The 26,698-nt window shown below is 34.5% G+C and overlaps 4 protein-coding genes across 24 annotated transcripts in view; 1 reads left to right on the top strand and 3 right to left on the bottom strand.

Annotated features, from left to right (window-relative positions):
* Positions 1-2,087, top strand: part of LOC124452299 (proprotein convertase subtilisin/kexin type 7-like) — a gene marked incomplete at its 5' end in the record, with an annotated part of 58,895 nt that extends 56,808 nt beyond the window's left edge. The window contains one exon of the mRNA XM_047002879.1: positions 1,948-2,087. The remainder of the gene's footprint in view (positions 1-1,947) is intronic.
* On the bottom strand, positions 500-26,698 carry LOC124450247 (trafficking regulator of GLUT4 1-like). 3 transcript variants are annotated; one of them, XM_047000872.1, is made up of 5 exons: positions 26,474-26,698; positions 4,991-5,158; positions 2,287-2,484; positions 1,958-2,083; positions 500-1,078 (listed from the first exon to the last, which is right to left on the bottom strand). In XM_047000872.1, exons 2-5 carry the CDS (start codon positions 5,156-5,158, stop codon positions 932-934), a joined length of 639 nt encoding a protein of 212 aa, XP_046856828.1. In that variant the 5' UTR covers positions 26,474-26,698; the 3' UTR covers positions 500-931. The 3 variants fall into 3 exon arrangements, with proteins under 3 accessions (XP_046856828.1, XP_046856827.1, XP_046856826.1); XM_047000871.1 differs by lacking the exon at positions 26,474-26,698 and adding an exon at positions 22,176-22,445; XM_047000870.1 differs by lacking the exon at positions 26,474-26,698 and adding an exon at positions 5,701-5,802.
* On the bottom strand, positions 8,017-10,827 carry LOC124450248 (metacaspase-1-like). Its single transcript, XM_047000874.1, has 4 exons — positions 10,664-10,827; positions 8,962-9,297; positions 8,752-8,874; positions 8,017-8,250 (listed from the first exon to the last, which is right to left on the bottom strand). Exons 2-4 carry the CDS (start codon positions 9,292-9,294, stop codon positions 8,116-8,118), a joined length of 591 nt encoding a protein of 196 aa, XP_046856830.1. The 5' UTR covers positions 9,295-9,297; positions 10,664-10,827; the 3' UTR covers positions 8,017-8,115.
* LOC124450245 (annexin A7-like) overlaps positions 11,467-26,698 on the bottom strand; it is a 28,055-nt gene continuing 12,823 nt past the window's right edge. Inside the window, exons 1-6 of one of the 19 annotated variants that reach the window (XM_047000850.1) lie at positions 18,449-18,664; positions 17,704-17,913; positions 15,293-15,367; positions 12,753-12,958; positions 12,503-12,631; positions 11,467-11,648 (exon numbers count right to left, since the gene is read on the bottom strand). In XM_047000850.1, coding sequence (XP_046856806.1) covers positions 11,493-11,648; positions 12,503-12,631; positions 12,753-12,958; positions 15,293-15,367; positions 17,704-17,908 — 771 coding nt within the window. In that variant the 5' untranslated portion in view covers positions 17,909-17,913; positions 18,449-18,664 and the 3' untranslated portion in view covers positions 11,467-11,492. Of the gene's footprint in view, positions 11,649-12,502; positions 12,632-12,752; positions 13,040-13,559; positions 13,829-13,887; positions 14,320-14,929; positions 15,059-15,176; positions 15,473-15,977; positions 16,124-16,440; positions 16,721-17,330; positions 17,460-17,587; positions 17,914-18,425; positions 19,465-20,308; positions 20,435-22,523; positions 23,046-23,375; positions 23,682-24,121; positions 24,251-24,345; positions 24,471-26,698 lie in introns of those variants that run through there. The other 18 variants (XM_047000849.1, XM_047000862.1, XM_047000851.1 and 15 more) reach the window with 18 other exon arrangements.

The following is a 26,698-nucleotide window of genomic DNA, read 5'->3' as shown; positions in this document are numbered from 1 at the left end:
ATATTAGTTTGGTAAATTATAAATAGAAGGTTTCATAGGGTTTATGATTCAGTTTTTTGTTGCTTCTCATTTCCATCACAACAGTTGTATTTTTCTTGCTGCATTATTCCTGTTGGTGGCTGTAAAGGACGACCCTGAGGGGATAGGTTTGAGGTGAGCAACTTTGAAGGGTTTGACGGCCTGGGGCGGTGAACGTGCTGGGTATAGATTGGAGTTATGTTTTTTATTATGATAAGGGGGGAGGGGGGCTGCTCTATCTCGTATAACACAATGACAGACGATAAATTTTGTCTTATTTTGTTGCCTGCATGACGAAGGATAACATTTTTTTATTGCGATGGTCCGATTAACGTTTTCTATTTCACATACACTGTGTGTTTAAATTAATCGCGTAATTTTTTTCAAAGATGTTCGATTGCCAATGATATATAATGTTAAAATTTATCGTTCTTTATATAATGGTGACTTTGTACTTATACTGCGAACTCGAAACGAAGGCTTGCAACAAAAGAAAACAATTTTATTATACAAACTGATGTTTATTTATAAGTATTGAAGTAATTATTAATAAGGAATACATGAAAACTTGGTAGGATTCTTAAGGGTGACAATGGTGCATTAAGTTTTCATATATGGTAGATCACAAGGGTGACAATGGTGCATTAAGTTTTCATATATGGTAGATCACAAGGGTGACAATGGTGCATTAAGTTTTCATATATGGTAGATCCTAATGGTGACAATGGTGCATTTAGTTTTTATATATGGTAGATCATAAGGGGACAATGGTGCATTAAGTTTTCATATATGGTAGATCATAAGGGTGACAATGGTACATTAAGTTTTCATATATGGTAGATCCTAAGGGTGACAATGGTGCATTAAGGTTTCATATATGGTAGATCTTAAGGGTGACAATGGTACATTCAGTTTAGATAAAAGATACCACGATACCCAGGATTGTAAACACTACATAAAGAGCTATTCCAATGCCTATAGAAATACCAGCCAGTTTTCTTGCAGTTTCTGCAGATGCAATTGCACCTGCATAGTTACCGGTAACGTAAAGATTTCTTACCTAAAGGAGATAATGAATCTAGTTTTTATAACATAACATTTACACTTGTAATTTTTGTAAGTATAATTACATTTAGAATAGGTGGAAAGATCTTTTTATTTTGTCTTTGTAGTGGTTGGTTTAATAGTTGTTTTTGATACACTGAATGGATAATGAAAACATGATTACATACACCATATGTAGGATCACTTCTGTTTACTGAAGACAGTCGTGCAAATCGATGATTTTATCATTTCTGTTTTGCTATTTTTGTGAAAATTTGATCTTCGTGAGCGAATGTTTTAAACTGTTAGTCTGACTTAACTTGGCCTTTAAGGAAAGTGGGTTTTTTTGCTGGATTGATGAAAAAACATTCGCCATTGATGAAATGAGAGTAAAACGATTATTTTGTCGTGGATTGAGTTTTCAGTCGCTTTAATAAAGCAGAACAGTACAAGTAAATTTGATTGTCTTGTAAAATTGTCCATGTGTCATGTTTAACCCGTTCTTCGCTATGACTTAGAACTCAATCCACTAGATGTCTTACTACAGTGTCAAGATGAGACAAGGACGCCATTTCAAAAGATGGAAAAAGCAAAACTCCAAATAAAGAATAAAAGAAAGCTTAAAAAACCAATCCTATGAAACATTTTGAAAATCAAACCTAAACCATCAAATTTTGCAAATGTATATCAACTCAGGAAAAGCGGATAGTAGTCGTTAATGTCATAAATTTTTCCATCTTTCAAGATGGCGGCTTGCCCCACTCGTAAACTATGGAATTTTGACGGATTCAGAAATCTTGTAGATTGGGTTCCAAAGTAAAATGTGCATTGAAACATATTGTTACTATATATTGCTTATTGAATGTAAATGTTATGTTTGTCTAGAAACATGTACCTCCAATGACTTGATGATGGCAACAAGACCAATTGGCCAAATAGGACAAAACAGACAGGAAAAAATAGACAGTACCAAGTGATCGTTGACGACTGGAACCATTATAGCTGAAGTCTGAGGTTGGTTCTAAAAATATTGTATTGAAATTTCTCATCGTGCATTTTACTTATTTATTTGTGAAGATACGTTATGTACATGGAAGGGTTGATCGGGTTAATGATTTACACCTAAGGATAAAGCTTAAATATGTTGTTTTGGAAAGAGAGTGCCTAAGATTTTGTTATACGTCAGTTATTAACAAGTTTTTTTATGATTTTTTTTCTACTTACTTGCACAACAACTGTTGTGTTGTTACTCTGCTGTTGTTGTATCATTCCTGTTGGTGGTTGGGGGGGGTAACCTTGAGGTGGATAAGTTTGTGGGGGGTAATGTTGGAGTGGATAACCTTGGTTTTGAGGTTCCTGTTGTTGCGGGGAATATTGGGCTGGGTTTTCTTTTTCATTGGTGTAAGAAGGGGGTTGCTCCATCTTATATAAAAAACACGATAATTATCATTTTTTTGTACTATATCCGTTTTACTGTGCAGTGAACTGCGCATACTCTGTTGGTAACGAATTAGCATAAGGAAATAAATAATTATCCTCTTATTGCGTCGGATATTAACGGCATACCAGCATCGATAAAAAATTTTTCCATAGCTTTATGCTTAAAAGAACATGAATGATTTCTACAAAACCTTTGTAATGAATGCTAGGATTACCACAAATAAACATTCGTAAAAAATACAGTAATCATATCAAACAAATATAAAAAACAATCATATCAATACCATCATAAAATACCAACAATAACTTTGAGTATTTTAAGTTATGATCATTTTAACTATTAAAGATTAACAATGATGTTCACTCTATTCGAAGTTTAGTTTGGATATTTAAAAAACAATTTCTATTACGTTTGATATTCGTATTCCTGTCTATCATTGTAAGTTCATGTTTGCTCATAACAGCTCTAAAAAACCTCTCGTCTTTCGTTGTAATATTGTGAAAGCGATATGTAAACCTACCTTCTTTTAAAATTTTCCGGTTTATCGTGGAGATTAGTGAATTACTTTTACTGACTACTAAAGCCTGTTTCATATATAAAGAAATTGTTGACTAATGATTAAAAGTGTGGGGGGCACTATTATTGATCTATGCATGTTCTACTTTAATGATTTCTATTGAAATCAATTGTCATTACATATTATAACACATAAACATATGATATAGCTCCCCAATTACCTATTTGCCGGTCGCCGTCCGTTAGTAATCATCAGTCGGTTTTAAGAGCTGAAATCTCGGAAAAGATTTTAAAGAATTATCCTTAGATGCTATTGATAGAATATGGTCAATTCGTAGGCGAGTTGCGGAAGTCTACAGGTCGCTTTAAACGTGTCTGCTTTGATGGTTTTGAAATAGAAGTTTCTTTTTTATGATTACATTTGGAAGCTAATTTGGATTTCTTGTTTTGCATATTTTTTAGATTTTCCATTTTCTATCGATTTTCTGTAGAATGCAAAGACTTTTTCAGTATCCAAATGTATTTCGAAACTTGTTGGTCATTAGAGTATGTTCTCTGACTGAAAGATATGATATGATTTTTTATATATTGTATATTTACATGTTCATATCATTTCTATCAAGATGAAATAGTCACAGAGGATCAATTTTGAATAATGTTTTTACTATTTGCTTTATCTAAGCTTTATCTTGGCTGACCACAAACAAATCAATGCACAAATGAACCATCACAAAGCTTAACTTACTTCTACAACGACTTAAGTTAAATTTTCTACTTGTGACATATTTATAGGTGGTGGAGGGGGAGGCATATAACCAAAAGGGTGTCCAGGTTGGTCTTGCTGTAGTGGTGAGGGATGACACAACCTGGTTATGCTGAGGGGTAACTTAATAAAGTTTTGATGCTCCTTAATTTGTGCGCCAAAGTTCCTGAAATAACTTAGAAGTGGCATTTGAATTTTCAAAATTAGTTTGCATGACAAAAGTATGAATGACTAAAGGCTTGATTTTTTGCAAAATGCGTCTTACTATGAAGAATCAAATAAATAAAACAAACCATCACAATAACAAAAAAAATTATATAGCACTACGATTCTTGATAAATATACGTTACTTTATAGATTGAATCATAAAAATTTTGTAAGGTTTAAAGAAATTTACTATCCAAAATGAATGAAAATTTTATATCATAATGGTTCAAAGCGAGGTTCAATTTAGACGATACAATTTGCTTGGCTTATTAAATGTTATCTTTGTAGAAACTATTATAACAAAGTAGATAATCTCTTTTTCCCATAAAGCCCAATGAATGCTTTCGTTCATAATGAGAGAGTCATATTGTATATGGTGGCTCTTGTTCATCACGAGAGAGTTACGAGAAAGTTACATTGTAAAAGGTAACAAGTAAAAAACGTATAAACATGATTAGAGTTGGTTTAAATTGTAAGTCGAAAATGCAGAAGTTGTTTGAACCTTTGCAGTATCCTTGGATGTTCTAGTTTCTTTTATGAGAAGAATTCTTGTAAAGAAAAAAGACAAATTTTAAAAACAAAAAATCCAGTTTTTTGTAAAAAAAAGACTAATTTTGAAAGCAAAAAATTCCGTTTTCGATCCCTGCCTCCCGATACCCCGAGATAGTTGAGCACTAGAGCGTCTCATGTTCATTAATGAGAAACAGTAAATTAGATGTTTAAGGTTGTCTTAAATTATAAGTGTCAGAAAAGGCACAGTGTCAGAAGAATTTAATTGAAACATTGCTTGGTTTATTTTATGAAAATTAGATTATTTTGTAAACAAAAGATAAAATTCGAAAGCAAAAAACCCCGTTTTCGGTCCATGCTTCCCGATACCCTCTTAAGCGTAAGGCACTAGAACGCCGCATGTTTAAATATGTTGTTTTGGAAATAGAGTGCCTAAGATTATGTTATACGTCAGTTATTAACAAGTTTTTTTATGGTTTTTTTCTACTTACTTGCTGAACAAATGCTGTGTTGTTACTCTGCTGTTGTTGTATCATCCCTGTTGCTGGTTGTGGGGGGTAATGTTGGAGTGGATAACCTTGGTTTTGAGGTTCCTGTTGTTGCGGGGAATATGGGGCTGGGTTTTCTTTTTCATTGGTGTAAGAAGGGGGTTGCTCCATCTTATATAAAAAACACGATAATTATCATTTTTTTGTACTATATCCGTTTTAACTGTGCAGTGAACTGCGCATGCTCTATTGGTAACGAATTAGCATAAGGAAATAAATAATTATCCTCTTATTGCGTCGGATAATAAGGGCATACCGGCATCGATAAAAAATTTTTTTCTATAGCTTTATGCTTAAAAGAACATGAATGATTTCTACAAAACCTTTGTAATGAATGCTAGGATTACCACAAATAAACAGTCGTAAAAAATACAGTAATCCATATCAAACAAATATAAAGTACAATCATATCAAACCATCATAAAATACCAACAATAACTTTGAGTATTTTTAGTTATGATCATTTTAACTATTAAAGATTAACAATGATATTCACTCTATTCGAAGTTTAGTTTGGATATTTAAAACACAATTTCTATTACGTTTGATATTCGTATTCCTGTCTATCATTGTAAGTTCATGTTTGCTCATAACAGCTCTAAAAAACCTCTCGTATTTCGTTGTAATATTGTGAAAGCGATATGTAAACATACCTTCTTTTAAAATTTTCCGGTTTATCGTGGAGGTTATTGAATAATTTTTACTGACTACTAAAGCCTGTTTCACACATAAAGAATTTGTAGACTAACGATGAAAAGGGTGGGGGGCACTATTATTCATCTATGCATGTTCTACTTTAATGATTTCTATTGAAATCAATTGTCATTACATATTATAACACATGAACATATGATATAGCTCCCCAATTACTTATTTGCCGATCGCCGTCTGTTAGTAATCATCAGTCGGTTTTAAGAGCTGAAATCTCGGAAAAGATGTTAAAGAATTATCCTGAGATACTACGGATGAAATATGGTTAATGCGTAGGCGAGTTGCGGAAGTCTACAGGTCGCTTTAAACGTGTCTGCTTTAATGGTTTTAAAATAAAAGTTTCTTTGTAATGATTACATATGGAAGCTGATTTGGATTTCTTGTTTTGTATATTCTTTAGATTTTAGATTTTCTATCGATTTTCTGTAGAATGCAAAGACTTTTTCAGTATCCAAATGTATTTCGGAGTTGGTCATTAGAGTATGTACTCTGACTGGAAGATATGATATGATTTTTGATATATTGTATATTTACATGTTCATATCATTTCTATGAAGATGGTCAATTTTGAATAATGTTTGTACTATTTACTTTATCTAAGCTTTATCTTGGCTGACCACAAACAAATCAATGCACAAATGAACCATCACAATGCTTAACTTACTTCTACTACGACTTAAGTTAAAGGAACAAAATGAATGAAAATTTTATATCATAATGGTTCAAAGCGAGGTTCAATTTAGACGATACAATTTGCTTGGCTTATTAAATGTTATCTTTGTAGAAACTATTGCAACAAAGTAGATAATCTCTTTTCCCATAAAGCCCAATGAATGCTTTCGTTCATAATGAGAGAGTCATATTGTATAAGGAGGCTCTTGTTCATCACGAGAGAGTTATGAGAAAGTTACATTGTAAAAGGTAACAAGTAAAAAACGTATAAACATGATTAGAGTTGGCTTAAATTGTAAGTCGAAAATGCAGAAGTTGTTTGAACCTTTGCAGTATCCTTGGATGTTCTAGTTTCTTTTATGAGAACACTTTTTTTAAAAAAAAGATACAATTCGAAAGCAAAAAACCCGTTTTCGGTCCATGCTTCCAGATACCCTCTTAAGCGTAAGTCACTAGAACGCCGCATGTTAACGTTTCTATAGGAGATTTCAGCCCCTCCATGCTTGGGAGATGCAATAGCAAGCTTCCGCCCATCAGACCACGAGATCACATGCGATAGGCTTTGCTCGGGGTACGCAGGGAGAGTGCGGTCGCGACCGAAGTCCGGGCCCCTCAGCCACTGCATACCTAATCGCACCCAGTTTCCACTGCTAGTTGATATCTACTATACCTAGTATTGGCTTTATCTATATATACTTAAATTCAAAGGTTTGCGAAAGTTGTGGTATTACTAAAGTCATCACTGTGCATGCCTAAATGAATTCTTTAATAATTTGCAACTATGTGAGGTAATTGCCCCAAGTGTAGTGCAAGTACATATAGTTAGTCGTTGCCATAACTATGAACAATTAGTCGAGTGGACTGTGCTTGCTTAAGCGCATGAGCAATAGATTTCTCTCAATTGGTACTAAGCATGCTATTTACTTCAAAATCGGTACTAGTACATACAGTTGGTCGTTGCCATAACCATGAACTTGGACAGTTGGTCGAGTTGACTACGCATGCTCAGATTAATTCTGTATTAATTTGTGACGGAGCGAGCTCTGAATTTGGTGCTATGCACTTAGTAAATTTTCAATCATATATTTTAGGCACGCTATGGAAGCCAATTTGGATTGTTAGTTCTGCATATTCTTTTATCAAAGAAATATTCTATGAAAGCTGGGCGGTCGTTAAATGTGTTTTGTGTTTGAAAGATTTAACATATTCATTTCTATCAAGTCTAAATTGTGAATAGTGGTTATTTTTCAGTAAGATTTTTGTCATTTGGTTTATCTAACCTTTATGTATATCAATGTTGAGCGTATGATTATGGTTGTATTTTGTGACATTCATTTCTGGGAGGGGTTATATAACCAATAGGGTGTACAGGTTGCTCTTGCTTTGGTGGTTAGGGATGACCAGGTGGTTGTGATGGGTAACGAAGTGATGGTGAGGGGTACCAGGTGGTTGTGATGGGTAACCAAGTGATGGTGAGGGGTACCAGGTGGTTGTAATGTCTATATTTCTACATAAAATAGTTCAACTGCCATTATTTAAACGTAATTCTGATGTCCATCTATGTGTATAGTAACTTTGTAAAAAAATTCTCCCTCAAACACATCTTTAATCGTAAAGCAACTAGTAATAAGAAATAAATAAAACTTATATGTGATCGCAAAAGTAGCAGTGGTATATTTACATGTTTACTTAGATAAAAATAGTATGAGAAGTGGAAAACAAACTATTGAACAAACAATAGCAATCACGGCCAGGTTTTTTGCAATGTATGCTGACGCTATTGCGCCTTCATAGTCACCAGCAACGGAGCGATTTCTTGCCTAAACAAAATACATTTGAATGAAGCTACATTTCATAACATGTTCAACTTGAGTTGTGGTTCTGATTTTCACGGGTTGTTTTTAATTGGTGCATTTCATGGACACACACACTTTTCCTAAATTACTTTTTGTATTGTGTTTATGTCGTCAATTATTAAAGCCTGTTTTCCACTAGCCACGTATCGTAACGTATCGTAGCAAAACGTAACATTGCGCATGCGTGCTTATGAATTTGATGGTCAATAGGCGCAAATTGAAATTTGATTACAATCACCATAACCAGAGTCTTTTTCTTTTACGAAAAACATTCACGCGAACGGATTTGAAAACATTTCAATAGGGAAAGAAATCAAACGTAAAATCACGTAAATATTGTCGTGAGACAAGATACATGTTCCAATTTGTACTATTTTGTAAATGAAAGTAGAGCTTATTTAAATTTTCTTTCTACAACATATTGCTTATTGGTTTAAATTATTGTGTTTGTATAGAAACAAGTACCTCACGTGACTTGATGATGGCAAAAATACCAATTGGCCAACAACAACACAGAAATGAAACAATAGACAGTGTCATGTGATCATTGATAACAGGATTCGTCTCTGCTGCAGGTTGAGGTTGGTTCTGCAAATATCACATTGAAATTTCACATGATGCTGAAGGTTTTATTGGCTAAATGATTCAGCTTTTATGATTCTTGTTTCTACTTACTTCCGCAACTGTTTGAAGAGAGTAATTTTTTTGTGTGTAACCTTGAGGTGTGTAGTCTGGAAGTGTGTAATCTTGAGGTGTGTAGTCTGGAAGTGTGTAACCTTGAGGTGTGTAGTCTGGAAGTGTGTAACCTTGAGGTGTGTAGTCTGGAAGTGTGTAACCTTGAGGTGTGTTATCTGGAAGTGTGTAACCTTGAGGTGTGTAGTCTGGAAGTGTGTAACCTTGAGGTGTGTAGTCTGGAGGTGGATAATCCTGATTTTGTGCGGATTGTTGTTGTACTGGGTGTGGAGTGGGATTACTTTTCTCATTGAGGTAACGAGGTGGTTGCTCCATCTTCTAGAAAAATTATCACAATGTTCATTTAATTTTACTATATTCGTAGTATAATGAAGAATAACATTTTCTGCTTTGCAAACGTACAGCGCTTGCTCGGTCTGTTATGTGTTAGTACAGGTGGTTTGAAACCGCTCCCCAATGACTTGAAGGACAAAGAGATTTTTGCCATCTTGGTTGAAATTTTAATTGTAAACGAGAAAAGATCTTTTGTTGAATTCAACCAACATGACTGCTGTGACGTAACAAGAAAGCCACCTATTACGACATTAATAATACACTTGAAAAATTTTCTCAGTTCTGATTGGTTTAGAGCAGTGAAATTTATCGTAAATACCAGTGCACAAAATAGGAAACACATCGCAAAAAAAAGGAAATACAGTGCAATTTTTTGTTAAAAAGGCTGGCGTACGTTTTTAAGTAGACTTTCTTTGGCGAACAAGTTAACATATCACTGTTTGTTGCAAGATGTTTCTGGATGAAAACAACAACAATTCTAAAAGTAGGTACCTTGTTCTAGCGGTGTGCGCGGAAGCTATGGTAATGTGAAAAGTAATATACTCCTCCTTCGGACTCGTGCAATTTTGATAGTCTTTGAAAAACTCACTGGTGCATGTTTTGCCCAAATTACACTCGAAACCATACTATTATTTATACAATTAATTGTTTTCCTATTGCGTAAGCGAATAACGACCTACCGGCTCTAAAAATTACAAAATACACAAAGTGTATATAAAAATTACATTACTCTATCTAAAAAGTGGTGTATTTTAAATAAGGAGGATAAATTAGGCTCCAATTTCCTGCTTCAAGTACTCTTTCTGAGTTGTATTTATAAATCATCTGACTTTCAGACTAGTTACACGTCACTTGAAGGCCGCCCTCTGAGCTCTTCCGTTCCCACGCACAGAATTTTAAAGCAATAACATTTGGAAGTGTTTTTTGTAATGAAAATAAAGCAAAGGGAAAACGTTGCGATGTAAAAGTTTTCGCTAAACAGACTAGTATATATGAGATTGGATTTTTGCTTTACGGATTACAGAATCAGTTCATGTGTCCAAAATATTTGTTGATGAAAGTCATAAGAATTACAAATGAACAAATCTAGAAAATACTGTAATTATTTTCAACACACCGGGAGAGCAGTCATGAAAAATACCACAACAAAATATCTACAATAATCTGAAGCACCTCGTCTGTTATGATCATTTTAAATACTGAAAACCAACGTTGATTATTGCTCATTTTGAGATATAGTTAAACTGCTCTCTAAAATAATTTCTAATTGTTTAAAATTCATGTCCGTGTTTGCTCATAAAGAAATCCTCGACTTTCGTTGTAATATTTTGAAATTGTTAGATAAACTTACCTTGTTTTAATATTTGCTGGTTTATCCCCGAGATATCCTATAACTTTATAGTTTTCTTCTATGAAAGACACAAATGAATGCCTCAATACTGTCGTGTAATAAGTGTGATGTGGCGTTTCCACAACAAAATGTTGGATGTTCCTTTCTGTGAGCACATTGAAATATTCATGTATTGCCACTGAGAAACTTTTATATTGTTCATGTCACGTGTTATTGTAATTATCATTATTATATTTGACTCTTTACAAAGACTTCCTTTGCAGAAATTCGAGCCTTTTAAGTGATTCGTACTTCCTTCAGTGTTCAAGAAAGCGTTAATTTTTTGTTATACAAATTAACCAAGTAAAATGACAGCCACTTCAAAATCTCTAAAGGATGTATGGAAATCTGTAAAGTATTGTATAGATACTACGCTTATATAATACTATCCACATAAAGTAAATATTAAAAAAGCTAAAAGAACACTGACCACTATAGACAGGCTCATATAATGTATGTATATATTAATCAACAGACGGAGAGAGCAACAATTTTGTGAAGGGTAGTTGAGTGATTATGTTATAAGCGGAAATTTTTGTTGCTTTGATCGGTGGCTGTTGTGAGGTGGAGCTTTATCGTTGTAAGGGATAATCAGGTGTTCACGAGGGGTATTTTGGTACATTTTTACTGTACGACGGAGGGGCTTAGTGATTACAATCATAAACTACAATTTTACTAGATTTTGTAATGTAGAATTTTTTTCATGCACAAATTTATTCAAAATTACTTTACTTTGTAATTTCAATAATACTTCAATAATAAGGTAGAATAAATGGTTCATATATTTATTTTAGTTATAGGTAGGTGCAAACACGACGAGTCTTAAAATGATGATCAGTGGATAAATACATATTCCACAGACCAAAGCAATCAAAGCCAGGTTTCTTGCGGTTCTTGCTGATACCATGGCATTTGCATAGTCCCCAGCAATATAAAGATTTCTTGCCTAAAGTAGATAATGAAGTTAGCTTAAGTGAGTTTTTATTTGACGGAAATACATTTTTATTGAATTTGTTTCATAATGGAGTTTATAGCTAATGCACTGAATCATATGAATGTTTTATGCAGTGCGGTGTTTGAAATTAAATGTAGATATGATCTTCGCACTTTGCTGGATGAGCCCACTGTCACCACTGTGTGACTTCATAGCTCAGTTGGTCAGAGCACTGCACCGGCACCGCAGAGGTCATGGGTTCGAATCCCGTTGAGTCACCTGAATTTTTCAGGTTCATGAGACAATTGCTTAAATTGTCCAGCAAAGTGCGAAGATCATATCTACATTTAAGCACTGAATCATACACGGAAAAACTTGAAATGAAAGCCTGATTACATTAGATTACATCAGTGACCTAGACCACTACCCTTGATTACATACACAGTATTGAAAATCCTCTACGCCCAACTAAGAACCTTCTAGTCAATAAATTTTTGGAAATGTGAGGATCTTGGCAACATAAAAGTTTGAACTTTGAAGTTTAACGAAAAATCGCGCGAATATTTTCATTATTGAAGGTCGAACTTAAGCTTGTCTTTTAGAGCTATTTGTCTGTTGATGAATCTAACATCAAAAAGTAGAACTTTTCCCCCCTGAACAAAAGGAAAGTGGGTATTATTGCCGAAGTAAGATAATTTCGGTGAAAAGATTCAACATTGATTCAAGATATATCATAGAACATTATCAAAAGTCAAAAGTAACGTTTTAGTCACATTTTGTAAACGAAACCCTGACTTTATTTGAGCTTAATATTGCAACATGTTGCTTATTGGATGTGAATAATATGTTTGTATAGAAACAAGTACCTCAGATGACTTTATGATGGCACAAAGACCAATTGGCCAACAACAAAAAACACATGCCAGAATGGACAGTATCATGTGATCATTGACTACTGGAATCATTGTTGTTACTGCTGCAGGCTGAGGTTGGTTCTAAAAATATCACATTGAACTTTCTTATAACATGCTGTTCTTTATCAACGAGGAATGTTATAAATGTAAGGTTTTATGAGGTTAATGACTCAGTTTTTTCATGATTCTTCTTTTTACTTACTGCCACAACAACTGTTGTATTGTTACTCTGCTGTTGTTGCATCATCCCTGTTGGTGGTGGTGGTTGGTAACCTTGAGGTTGGTAACCTTGATATGAATAACCTTGAGGTGGGTAACCTTGAGGTGGGTAACCTTGAGTTGGGTAACCTTGAGGTGGGTGTCCTTGAGGTGGGTAACCTTGTGGTTGGTGATGTTGAGGTTGGTAACCTTGAGGTGCCTGTTGTTGGGGGGGATATGGGGCAGGGTTCTCGTTTTCGTTATTGTAAGGAGGGGGCTGGTCCATCTTATCTAAAAAAATGTCGGAATTTTCCTTATTACAAAGATGAACATTATGCCGCTTGTGTTACAGGTAAGAAAGTATTACGAATTATGTAATTTCCTTTTGAGTCTGCGACTAACGGCCTACCAACACTAAAAAATATGTTTGCTCTTTAGTTGTGCTTGAAAGGATAAGGATGATTTCCACAAAACCGTTGTAATTTCTGCAAGGAATACTACACATAAACAGTCGTACGAAATACAGCCATTATATACATAACAAATTTAAAGAGCAATCATACTGATACCATCATAAAATACCAACAATAACGACAAGTATCTCGTGTTATAATCATTCGGCAAATGAAGACCAAAATATTGACGATTGTTCAAATTTAAACTTAGTTTTAACTTTCCTATAACGATTTAAAATCGTATAAAATTAATTGCCGCCTGCGAGAAGTGTTTGCTCATTTCGTTGTTATATATATATATATAATGAAAAGTATACGTAGGGTTGACGCTTACCTTGTTTTTAAAATGCACTTACTTATGACCACGATGTGTAGATGACTTTTGGTTCGTTTTATGAGAAACGCAACTTGTTTCTCTCTTTATTGTCTTTCTTGGTAGTCGTCAAGTGCAAGTTGTGTCTTGTGTGAAATGTGATACGCGACCTTTTCTCATTCGCATGTTCGTTTATATCTTATATTCCTTATTAGGAATACAAAATTCTTTGATTAATTTTCATTTTCTCAATCCCTATGTAGCAATTAACAAACTAGTTTAACAAACCTCACTTGAAGGGTACTTCGTGATACAAAGTGATTGCTTTCTATTCACGTGCACAGTTAGACATATTCAGTTTGTACCGTCTATTCATTCAGTTTGTACCGTTTATTCATTCAGTTTGTACCGTTTTTACCTTTGTCGTTGTAAGGGATAATCAGGTGTTCACGAGAGGTATTTTGGTACATTTTTACTGTACGACAGAGGGGCTTAGTGATTACAATCATAAACTACAATTTTACTGGATTTTGTAATGTAGAATTTTTTTCATGCACAAATTTATTCAAAATTACTTTACTTTTTAATTTCAATAATATTTCAATAATAAGGTAGAATAAATGGTTCATATATTTATTTTAGTTATAGGTTGGTGCGACCTATACCGTGGTGGTAAGCCATAAAATGATGATCACTGGATAAATACATATTCCACAGACCAAAGCAATCAAAGCCAGGTTTCTTGCGGTTCTTGCTGACGCCATGGCATTTGCATAGTCCCCAGCAATATAAAGATTTCTTGCCTAAAGTAAAGAATGAAGTTAGCTTAAGTGAGTGTTTTTATTTGACGGAAATACATTTTTATTGAATTTGTTTCATAATGGAGTTTATAGCTAATGCACTGAATCATACACGGAAAAACTTGAAATGAAAGCCTGATTACATTAGATTACATCAATGACCTAGACCACTACCCTTGATTACATACACCGTATTGAAAATCCTCTACGTCGAACTAAGAACGTTCTAGTCAAGAAATTTTTGGAAATGTGAGCATCCTGGCAACATAAAAGTTTGAACTTTGAAGTTTAACGAAAAATCACGCGAATATTTTCATTATTAAAGGTCGAACTTAAGCTTGTCTTTTAGAGCAATTTGTCTGTTGATGAATCTGACATCAAAAAGTAGAACTTTTTCCCCCCGAACAAAAGGAATGTGGGTATTATTGCCGAAGTAAGATAATTTCGGTGAAAAGATTCAACATTGATTCAAGATATATGATAGAACATTATCAAAAGTCAAAAGTAACGTTTTAGTCACATTTTGTAAACGAAACCCTGACTTTATTTGAGCTTAATATTGCAACATATTGCTTATTGCATGTAAATATTATGTTTGTATAGAAACAAGTACCTCAGATGACTTTGCGATGGCAAAAATACCAATTGGACAACAACAACAAAGACATGCAAAAATGGACAGTCCCATGTGATCATTGACTACTGGAATCATTGTTGTTACTGCTGCAGGCTGAGGTTGGTTCTAAAAATATCACATTGAACTTTCTTATAACATGTTGTTCTTTATCAACGAGAAATGTTATAAATGTAAGGTTTTATGAGGTTAATGACTCAGTTTTTTCATGATTCTTTTTACTTACTGCCACAACAACTGTTGTATTGTTACTCTGCTGTTGTTGCATCATCCCTGTTAGTGGTGGTGGGGGGTAACCTTGAAGAGGGTAACCTTGAGGAGGGTAACCTTGAGGAAGGTAACCTTGAGGTGGGTAACCTTGAGGTGGGTGACCTTGAGGTGGGTAACCTTGTGGTTGGTGATGTTGAGGTGGGTAACCTTGAGATGGGTGAACTTCTTTATTTTGAGGTGCCTGTTGTTGGGGGGGATATGGAGCTGGGTTCTCGTTTTCGTTATTGTAAGGAGGGGGCTGGTCCATCTTATCTAAAAAAATGTCGGAATTTTCCTTATTACAAAGATGAACATTATGCCGCTTGTGTTACAGGTAAGGAAGTATTACGAATTATGTAATTTCCTTTTGAGTCTGCGACTAACGGCCTACCAACACTAAAAAATATGTTTGCTCTTTAGTTGTGCTTGAAAGGATAAGGATGATTTCCACAAAACCGTTGTAATTTATGCTAGGAATACCACACATAAACAGTCGTATAAAATATAGCCATTTTATACATAACAAATTTAAAGAGCAATCATACCAATACCATCATAAAATACCAACAATAACGACAAGTATCTCGTGTTATAATCATTCGGCAAATGAAGACCAAAATATTAACGATTGTTAAAATTTAAACTTAGTTTAAACTTTTCTATAACGATTTAAAATCGTATAAAATTAATTTCCGCCTGCGAGAAGTGTTTGCTCATTTCGTTGTTATATATATATATATATATATATATGAAACGTTTACGTAGGGTTGACGCTTACCTTGTTTCTAAAAATGCACTTACTTATGACCACGATGCGTAGATGATTTTTGTTTCGTTTTATGAGAAACGCAACTTGTTTCTCTCTTTATTGTCTTTCTTGGTAGTCGTCAAGTGCAAATTGTGTCTTGTGTGAAATGTGATACGCGACCTTTTTTCTTTCGCATGTTCGTTTATATTCCTTATTAGGAATACAAAATTCTTGGTTAATTTTCATTTTCTCAATCCCTATGTAGCAATTAACAAACTAGTGTAACAAACCTCATTTGAAGGGTACTTCGTGATACAAAGTGATTGCTTTCTATTCACGTGCACAGTTAGACATATTCAGTTTGTACCGTTTATTCATTCAGTTTGTACCGTTTTTACCTTTGTCGTTGTAAGGGATAATCAGGTGTTCACGAGGGGTATTTTGGTACATTTTTACTGTACGACGGAGGGGCTTAATGATTACAATCATGAACTACAATTTTACTGGATTTTGTAATGTAGAATTTTTTCATGCACAAATTTATTCAAAATTACTTTACTTTGTAATTTCAATAATATTTCAATAATAAGGTAGAATAAATGGTTCATATATTTATTTTAGTTATAGGTAGGTGCAAACACGACGAGTCTTAAAATGATGATCAGTGGATAAATACATATTCCACAGACTAAAGCAATCAAAGCCAGGTTTCTTGCGGTCTGTGCTGACGCCATGGCATTTGCATAGTCCCCAGCAATATAAAGATTTCTTGCCTAAAGTAGAGAATGAAGTTAGCTTAAGTGAGTGTTGTTATTTGACGGAAATACATTTTTATTGAATTTGTTTCATAATGGAGTTTATAGCTAATGCACTGAATCATACACGGAAAAACTTGAAATGAAAGCCTGATTACATTAGATTACATCAATGACCTAGACCACTACCCTTGATTACATACACCGTATTGACAATCCTCTACGCCGAACTAAGAACGTTCTAGTCAAGAAATTTTTGGAAATGTGAGCATCCTGGCAACATAAAAGTTTGAACTTTGAAGTTTAACGAAAAATCACGCGAATATTTTCATTATTGAAGGTCGAACTTAAGCTTGTCTTTTAGAGCTATTTGTCTGTTAATGAATCTGACATCAAAAAGTAGAACTTTTCCCCCCTGAACAAAAGGAATGTGGGTATTATTGCCGAAGTAAGATAATTTCGGTGAAAAGATTCAACATTGATTCAAGATATATCATAGAACATTATCAAAAGTCAAAAGTAACGTTTTAGTCACATTTTGTAAACGAAACCCTGACTTTATTTGAGCTTAATATTGCAACATATTGCTTATTGCATGTAAATATTATGTTTGTATAGAAAAAAGTACCTCAGATGACTTTGCGATGGCAAAAATACCAATTGGACAACAACAACAAAGACATGCAAAAATGGACAGTCCCATGTGATCATTGACAACTGGAATCATTGTTGTTACTGCTGCAGGCTGAGGTTGGTTCTAAAAATATCACATTGAACTTTCTTATAACTTGTTGTTCTTTATCAGCGAGGAATGTTATAAATGTATGGTTTTATGAGGTTAATGACTCAGTTTTTTCATGATTCTTCTTTTTACTTTTTACTTACTGCCACAACAACTGTTGTATTGTTACTCTGCTGTTGTTGCATCATCCCTGTTGGTGGTGGTGGGGGGTAACCTTGAGGTTGGTAACCTTGATATGAATAACCTTGAGGAGGGTAACCTTGAGGTGGGTGACCTTGAGGTGGGTAACCTTGAGGTGGGTGTCCTTGAGGTGGGTAACCTTGTGGTTGGTGATGTTGAGGTGGGTAACCTTGAGGGGGGTAACCTTGAGATGGGTGAACGTCTTTATTTTGAGGTGCCTGTTGTTGGGGGGGATATGGGGCAGGGTTCTCGTTTTCGTTATTGTAAGGAGGGGGCTGGTCCATCTTATCTAAAAAAAATGTCGGAAGTTTCCTTATTACAAAGATGAACATTATGCCGCTTGTGTTACAGGTAAGGAAGTATTACGAATTATGTAATTTCCTTTTGAGTCTGCGACTAACGGCCTACCAACACTAAAAAATGCGTTTGCTCTTTAGTTGTGCTTGAAAGAATAAGGATGATTTCCACAAAACCGTTGTAATTTATGCTAGGAATACCACACATAAACAGTCGTAGAAAATACAGCCATTATATGCATAACAAATTTCAAGAGCAATCATACCAATACCATCATATAATACCAACAATAACGACAAGTAACTCGTGTTATAATCATTCCGCAAATGAAGACCAAAATATTGACGATTGTTCAAATTTAAACTTAGTTTAAACTTTTCTATAACGATTTAAAATCGTATAAAATTAATTTCCGCCTGCGAGAAGTGCTTGCTCATTTCCTTCGCACGTTTCGTTGTTATATATATATATATAATGAAAAGTTTACGTAGGGTTGACGCTTACCTTGTTTTTAAAAATGCACTTACTTATGACCACGATGTGTAGATGACTTTTGTTTCGTTTTATGAGAAACGCAACTTGTTTCTCTCTTTATTGTCTTTCTTGGTAGTCGTCAAGTGCAAGTTGTGTCTTGTGTGAAATGTGATACGCGACCTTTTCTCATTCACATGTTCGTTTGTATCTTATATTCCTTATTAGGAATACAAAATTCTTTGATTAATTTTCATTTTCTCAATCCTTATGTAGCAATTAACAAACTAGTGTAACAAACCTCACTTGAAGGGTACTTCGTGATACAAAGTGATTGCTTTCTATTCACGTGCACAGTTAGACATACTCAGTTTGTACCGTCTATTCATTCAGTTTGTAACGTTTATGACTTGATGCTCCTATCAACGAAATTTTCATAGAATTTCCCATAATTCATGCAGCTTGTGAACGAATTTTCTACGTAATTCCTTTATCGTAGGAAAAATTTTGAAAGTGAAAGCACTGTCCACGAGGAAGGTTTCAACTTCCTGTCAATTTCGAACGCCCTAATTTAGCTATTTAGCAAAAAAATAGGGAGGGGGGTGTGTGAAATTTTTTTCATGTGTACTATAGCTGTCAATTTGATCAGCTTCATGAAATGTTTGTTTATTTTATGTTTTTCAGCTGAGTTGCTCAAAAGATACCTTTATTATTTACATTTTATATTTTTCAGATCAATGGCTGAAGATTTCCTAACAAAGGTCGTGGTTTTCTCGCCAAGTGTAAGTCAAGCATTTTCATACGATAATCGCATGGATTGTGTCTGTTCCCTTTGCCTAAGTTCATTTTAATGTAAATTGTAATAAATAATGAGTTACATAAAACTTCCGTGAAAGGTTAGATCTTCAAAGAAGACATGATGCATTTAGTTCATTTATTAAATAGTAATCAAAATTATCAATATTATCAAACCAGATATTCCACAGACCATAGCAATCAAAGCCAGGTTTCTTGCGGTTTGTGCTGACGCCATGGCACGTGCGTTGTCACCAGCAACGTAATAATGTCTCGCCTAAAGTAGATAACGAAGCTTGATATCATAACATGTTGTAGCTGCAAAACGTGTTTGTTTTTATTCGATGCATACAGTTGTGATGGAAAGATAATTTTACTGAATCTGTTTCCTCGTTATGATACACTGAATCACACTTGGACAAAATTGATGTCAAAGCCGGATTAGTGATTACACAGATCACCACCCATGGCTTACATATAAAACCGGATTAGTGGTTACATAGATCACGACCCATGGTTTACATATCAAAACCGGATTAGTGATAACATAGATTACGACCCATGTTTTGCATATGAAAACCGGATTAGTGATTACATAGATTACGACCAATGGTCTACGTGTATCATATGGAGGGTCTCCAACGCTTAGCTAAGAACATTGACTCGTATTTTATTTTTCATTAAATTCTTTTCGTATGTGTGCATTTATTGAAGCAATGTGAAAATTTGAACTTCACGAAAAATTAAATGAACAATCACACGAATATTTTTATAAGTAAAAGTCCAATTTAAGCTGGTCTTAGGAAGAGTTTTTTCTTCGTAGATAATTTTAACTTCAAAAACAGGAAATTTTTTGGGGGGAGCCACGAGATTGTTATTGCAAGAGTGAAATAGTTATTGGTAAAAGGCATTCTTTATAGTAAACGAGAACGAGGTCTGATTCTCTTGCATAGAGTGCCAATGTTTTTATGGTTTAATTCATGTGATACGTCGTGTAATATTGTCAAAACTAAAAACTAACATTTAAAAATAGCCCTTTATGTGAGCTTACTGTTGTAACATATTGCTTATTCGTTATATATATATATATATTGTGTTTGTATACAAACAGGTATCTATACCTCACGTGACTTGCTGATGGCACAAATACCAATTGGGCAACAGCATAACAGTGCAAAAATGGACAGTCCCATGTGATCATTGACTACTGGAATCATTGCTGTTACTGCTACAGGCTGAGGTTGGTTCTAAAAATATCACATTGAAAATTCACACAACATGTTGTTCTTTATCAGCGAGGAATGTTACAAATGTAAGGTTTTATGAGGTTAATGAGTCAGTTTTTTCATAATTCTTCTTTTTACTTACTTGCACAACAACTATTGTATTGTTATTCTGCTGTTGTTGCATCATCCCTGTTGGTGTTTGTTGGGGGTAACCTTGAGGTTGGTAACCTTGATATGAATAACCTTGAGGTGGGTAACCTTGGGGTGGGTAACCTTGAGGAGGGTAACCTTGAGGTGGGTAACGTTGAGGGGGGTAACCTTGAGGTGCCGGTTGTTGTGGGGCGTATGGGGGTGGTATCTCTCTTCCATAATTGTAGGGAGGGGGCTGCTCCATCTTTTGTAAAAAAATGTAGAAATTTTCTTTTCTTTATTATAATCTTAGTATATGAAAAATAGCGTTAATGATTCCATAGTTGGTGTACAGCGCATGCTTAGTTGGTTAGAAAATGTTACAGAATGGATAATCGCGTATTTTGATGACGGCATACCGATATTAAAAAATATGTTTGTTTAACTATGTTTAAAAATGACATGGTTGATACGCACAATGTGTTTGCTTATGCATTCCAAGAAAACCGTCAATAAACAATCTTGGAAAATACAGTAATTAAACCAAACAAATATAAAGTGCAATCATACCAATACCATCATAAAATACCAACAATAACGACTTTAGCTCCTATTCATCATTTTAACCAATGAAGAATTATATTATTTTTTTACTTTAATCATTGTCTTAAACCACTTCTAATCGTTTAAAATACATTTCCCCCTTTGCATGTCAAACGTGTTACTATAATCATTGTCTTAAACCACTTCTAATCGTTTAAAATTTATTTCCCCTTTGCATGTCAAACTTGTTACTTTAATCATTGTCTTAAACCACTTCTAATCGTTTAAAATACATTTCCCCCTTTGCATGTCAAACTTGTTACTATAATCATTGTCTTAAACCACTTCTAATCGTTTAAAATACATTTCCCCCTTTGCATGTCAAACTTGTTACTATAATCATTGTCTTAAACCACTTCTAATCGTTTAAAATTTATTTTCCCCTTTGCATGTCAAACTTGTTACTATAATCATTGTCTTAAACCACTTCTAATCGTTTAAAATTTATTTCCCCCTTTGCATGTCAAACTTGTTACTATAATCATTGTCTTAAACCACTTCTAATCGTTTAAAATTTATTTCCCCTTTGCATGTCAAACTTGTTACTATAATCATTGTCTTAAACCACTTCTAATCGTTTAAAATTTATTTCCCCTTTGCATGTCAAACTTGTTACTATAATCATTGTCTTAAACCACTTCTAATCGTTTAAAATTTATTTCCCCCTTTGCATGTCAAACTTGTTACTTTAATCATTGTCTTAAACCACTTCTAATCGTTTAAAATTCATTTCCCCCTTTGCATGTCAAACTTGTTACTTTAATCATTGTCTTAAACCACTTCTAATCGTTTAAAATACATTTCCCCCTTTGCATGTCAAACGTGTTACTTTAATCATTGTCTTAAACCACTTCTAATCGTTTAAAATTCATTTCCCCCTTTGCATGTCAAACTTGTTACTTTAATCATTGTCTTAAACCACTTCTAATCGTTTAAAATTCATTTCCCCCTTTGCATGTCAAACGTTTGCTCGTTCCCATTGCACATTTTCTTGTTCTATCGTAAAAGTTTTACGAGGTTTTACGCTTACCTTGTTTTAAAAATGCACCAAATTCTTGCCACGATTTGTCGATGACTTTTGGTTCGTTTAATGAGAGAGGCAAATTTTGTTTATTGTCTCTCCGTGTAGTCGTGTGAAATCTTAGACATGACGTTTTTTCAACCAAATATTGATATCCTTATTAGGAATACCAAATTCCTCGAGTAACTGATCTTCCATGTGAATATCACGTGCAAAAAACGTGCTTTCTCGTTTTGAAAGTACTAGGGAATGTGTAAGGTTTTCCTTGACAAGTCAACACGTGACACCATTTACAACAGAGTCATTTTTTAACATGAACTCAGGCATCCTGTAGCGGATCCAGTGGCGGTCAGAATGCATTACTGAAAATATATTTTCATTTTAAAATACTTTCGAGCGAATACTATTGTGAGTATTTTAGTATTAACTATTTCGGATCCGACCGTTTCGGTTCCAACTTTTGGTTGCTTGTTCAGACGCTCCCATGGTTTTGTTGGCATTTATATTCGTTCAGATATTTATTGTCTTGAAAGCAGCTATTTGTGTTATCCAGTACTTTTATCGATATATTTGCGTATTTTTATACTTGTTTTCAAGTCTTTTTGAAATCCAATTTCTCGCGTTAGCTCAAATTTGGGAAGTATAAAGAGTAAAAAGCTTTAGCCTAGTCGACTTCTTTTGATGTTGTCTGATGAAAATAGAGCAAGTTCTATTTCCATCCGATTTTTGTGATTGAAGGATCCGACTGTCGGGTGCTCACTTTAAACATGTTCACACGATCCGGTTTTTTTTGGATCAGACAAATCGGATTGTGTGAACGGGCCTTTAAAAAGTCTTTTGTATTTAAAATGAGCTTTTATAAATGTATTTTGACCTACCCTAGCTACGAATGAATGTTTTACGCAGTGGGGTGTTTGAAATTAAATGAAGATATGATCTTCGCACTTTGTTGGACAATTTAAGCAATCGTCTCAGGAACTTCATATCTTCATTTAATTTCAAACACCGCACTGCGTAAAACATTCATACGACATTCCTTTCACGAGAAAACATGAGCCCAACAATATTGACCTGCTCACCACTGTGTGACTTCATAGCTCAGTTGGTCAGAGCACTGCACCGGCACCGCAGAGGTCATGGGTTCGAATCCCGTTGAGTCACCTGATTTTTTCAGGTTCCTGAGACGATTGCTTAAATTGTCCAGCAAAGTGCGAAGATCATATCTTCATTTAATTATTAACCTAGATACGTCAATGATTAAATAGTTTTTTTACCCTAAAGTTATTGCACAAAGTACTTCTGAACATAATAAAAACGTTCTTATGATCATCCAAGTTGACAATTGTGTATATAAATCATTAACTACTTCATTCTTTGAAAAGTTGCGACTCTTAGAATTATCATGAGAAGAGCAAGTATTATTCCACAGATTATAGCTATGATAGCCAGATTTCTTGCGGTTTTTGCTGACCTCTTGGCTTCATCATAGTTACCAGCATGGTAATGATTTTTTGACTAAAGGCGAAAAAGGAAAACTATCTTTTAGAGTACATTAAAGTGAGTTATATGTAAAGTTGCATTGTTTACAATAACCATAATGAGGATTGACTTCACATAAGAAAATCATTTGTTCGAATTCATATTACTCCGTGAATTTCTTTTTAAATGTGTGCATCCTACAACGTGAAAACTTTAACTTCCATAGAACGCCATTGTTACGTCATCGATTCAGCTCAAAAGTAATATATTAGAGGAAGAACTTTTCACTTTATGAAAATAAAGTTTCTCGTGCAGTGAAAACACACATTTCATGTTCTAATTCATTAGACTTTATAAAGCAAATGTCAAAAGTAACATTTTGTACGATTTCGTAAATGAACCCTCACCTTTGAGCTTAGCGTTTCAATCGTATTGCTTATTGAATGTAAATATTATGTTTGTAGAGAAACATGTACCTCAGATGACTTTATGATGGCAAAAATACCAATTGGCCAGCAACAACAAAGACATGCAAAAATGGACAGTCCCATGTGATCATTGACAATTGGATTCATTATTGTTACTGCTACAAGCTGAGGTTGTTTCTAGAAATATCAAATTGAAAATTCTCAGAATGGATTGCTCTTCGTCGGTGAAGTAAGTTAATAAGTCAGTTTTCATGATTCTTGTTTCTACTTACTTGCACGAGAACTGTTTTATTCTGCTGTTCTTGCGTCATCCCTGCTAGTTGCTGAAGTGGATAACCTTGAGGTGGATAACCTTGAGGAGGGTAACCTTGTGCTGGATAGCCTTGAGGGGGATAACCTTGAGGGGGATAACCTTGAGGGGGGTAGCCTTGAGGGGGATAACCTTGAGGTGGGTATTTTTCAGTGTGTTCACCCAGAAGAGGTTCCTGTTGTTGAGGGAGATAGGGGGCTGGGTTCTCTTTTTCATTGGTGTAATGAGGGGGTTGCTCCATCTGATATAAAAAATGAGAATATTTATTTTTTTGTACCATTTTATATTTGTTGCATGACGAAGAATATCGTTAGTTTTTTCGTAGGGTGAGAACGTATTACAAAATGTTCTGCATGGAAATCATAATCTTGTTTTTTTCCCTTTTTTCTTGACGTCTGAGAAATCTGAGACTGGGGCATTGTCAAGCACAATCGCAGTCCGAAAGTTAGCGTAGGACGTGTAAAGTTATCACAGTTTTTTGACCGTCTATTTGATTAGTGGTATGAAAAAATTTCTGCCTATTGTCTTGCGGATGTTGAGACGAAGATCATAGGCGGCCCACAACTACGGTTTTATTATTAATGAATAAAGAATTTGTCTCGCATCGATCGATCGATCTCGTAATTAATAAAGCGATAAGACTGAACGTCACACGAACGTCGCGCGAGATTGACGCGCGAGATCGATCGATGAATGTGAGACAAATTCTTTATTCATCAATAATAAAACCGTAGTTGTGGGCCGCCTATGCACGTACTTAAAACATGATAGAAATGTTTTCGTGAAAATTCACCGACCGACTAGAATTAGAATTTTTATTATGCTTGACAAACGGAATTTGAGTTCTTATCCTTTAAGAAAGCTATTCTTTGATATAGTTGATGGTTTTCACGCCTTGAAACAATTTGCCTTGTTAAGGGACAGTTACCTTACTTGTATTAAAATTCGAGTCGTACTCATTTTCGCTCAGCTTTAAATTCGCGCGATTTAATTTCGCGCACTTTGTTGACAATTATTCGCGCAGCTTTAAATTCGCGCAAGTAGTTTTATGTGCTCGTTCTTTTTGGTTTGTTCAAAAGAACTATTAATAATTAACGCATTTATATTGAGCTTTCATTATTAAGAAATACCTCAATATTCATCAAAAAAGCGATTGGGTGGCCTCAAAAATGGCTTCAAAATAAAGCGTGAGTTCACTATCCCGATTTTGCAAGTTCTTTTTTGAATATGGGGGCAATATAGAAGCATGTGTGTGTGACATCAAATTTCGTCGATCCCCATTACCACAAGGAGGCTTGAGATTCCTATTACCCTAACAGTCATGCAGAACAATGCAAGTTTTAGGATATACAGCAAAATGCAGGCATTCGTGACGGAATACTACGTAGAACCTGAGAATATCCCGACTGAAATTGTACAGGATGAAAATGAAGACATTTTGATTTTAATGTTACCAGGACAACTAAAACATATGTCAATATGTATATGCGTTAATAAAACAACTGATTTGCATAACCAACAATGAATGTCTCATATAACACTGCAAAGCTTTTCGCGCGGATTATATTTCGCGCAGTACTAAAATTCGCGCACTCAGCGCTGCGCGAATTTTAATACAAGTAAGGTATTTAAAAAAGTATTGATTAAATCCTAAAATCTAATCTGATGCCACAAATCAATCTGACCTTAAATCCTGTCCTAATTCTACATTAAATTATTATTGACCATCTATTTTAATCCTGGTTATCAAGCAAATCCTTCACGACCTGTCCAGCCGAAATAAAAACTATTATTTATGCAGATATTAAAAGAAAATAATGTACTACACGTACTAGTTTTTCCTATGCAATACTATAATCATGTCTGTCGTCGTTTTACGTTAACAAATTCAACGAAAAGTTTCATTCTTCGTTTACAATTAAAATATATATGTCAAAATTCAACATGTCAACTTGCACAACTTTCATACTTAAAAGGACTAATTTCAAAGCAATGATAAATTATAATTTCTTGAGAGCGTAATGGTATAAAGTATGCCGAAACATGTTTTCTATAAAGAAAGTTGTCGTCTACTTTAAATTATAAATTACCTTTAAATCAACAAACAGAACGTCGTTGTATAGGACTCAGTAATGTTTAAATCACAATTTTTTTCAACGAATTCAACTTTCTTCGGCTTTGAACTTGTCTTCGTAAGAGGCAGTGCGTGGTTGAATAGCAAACAATACAATTGAAATTTTTTAGCATTGGCGATAAGCGCTAGAGTTTTGTAAGCGACGACTAGCTACTTTGAACCACAGGAATCTTGGTATCAC

Source organism: Xenia sp. Carnegie-2017, unplaced genomic scaffold (genome assembly GCF_021976095.1).
Source record: "Xenia sp. Carnegie-2017 unplaced genomic scaffold, XeniaSp_v1 HiC_scaffold_24, whole genome shotgun sequence".
NCBI lineage: Eukaryota > Metazoa > Cnidaria > Anthozoa > Malacalcyonacea > Xeniidae > Xenia > Xenia sp. Carnegie-2017.
Note: the sequence above shows the minus strand (reverse complement) of the source record. Positions and strands in the feature narration are given on the sequence as shown.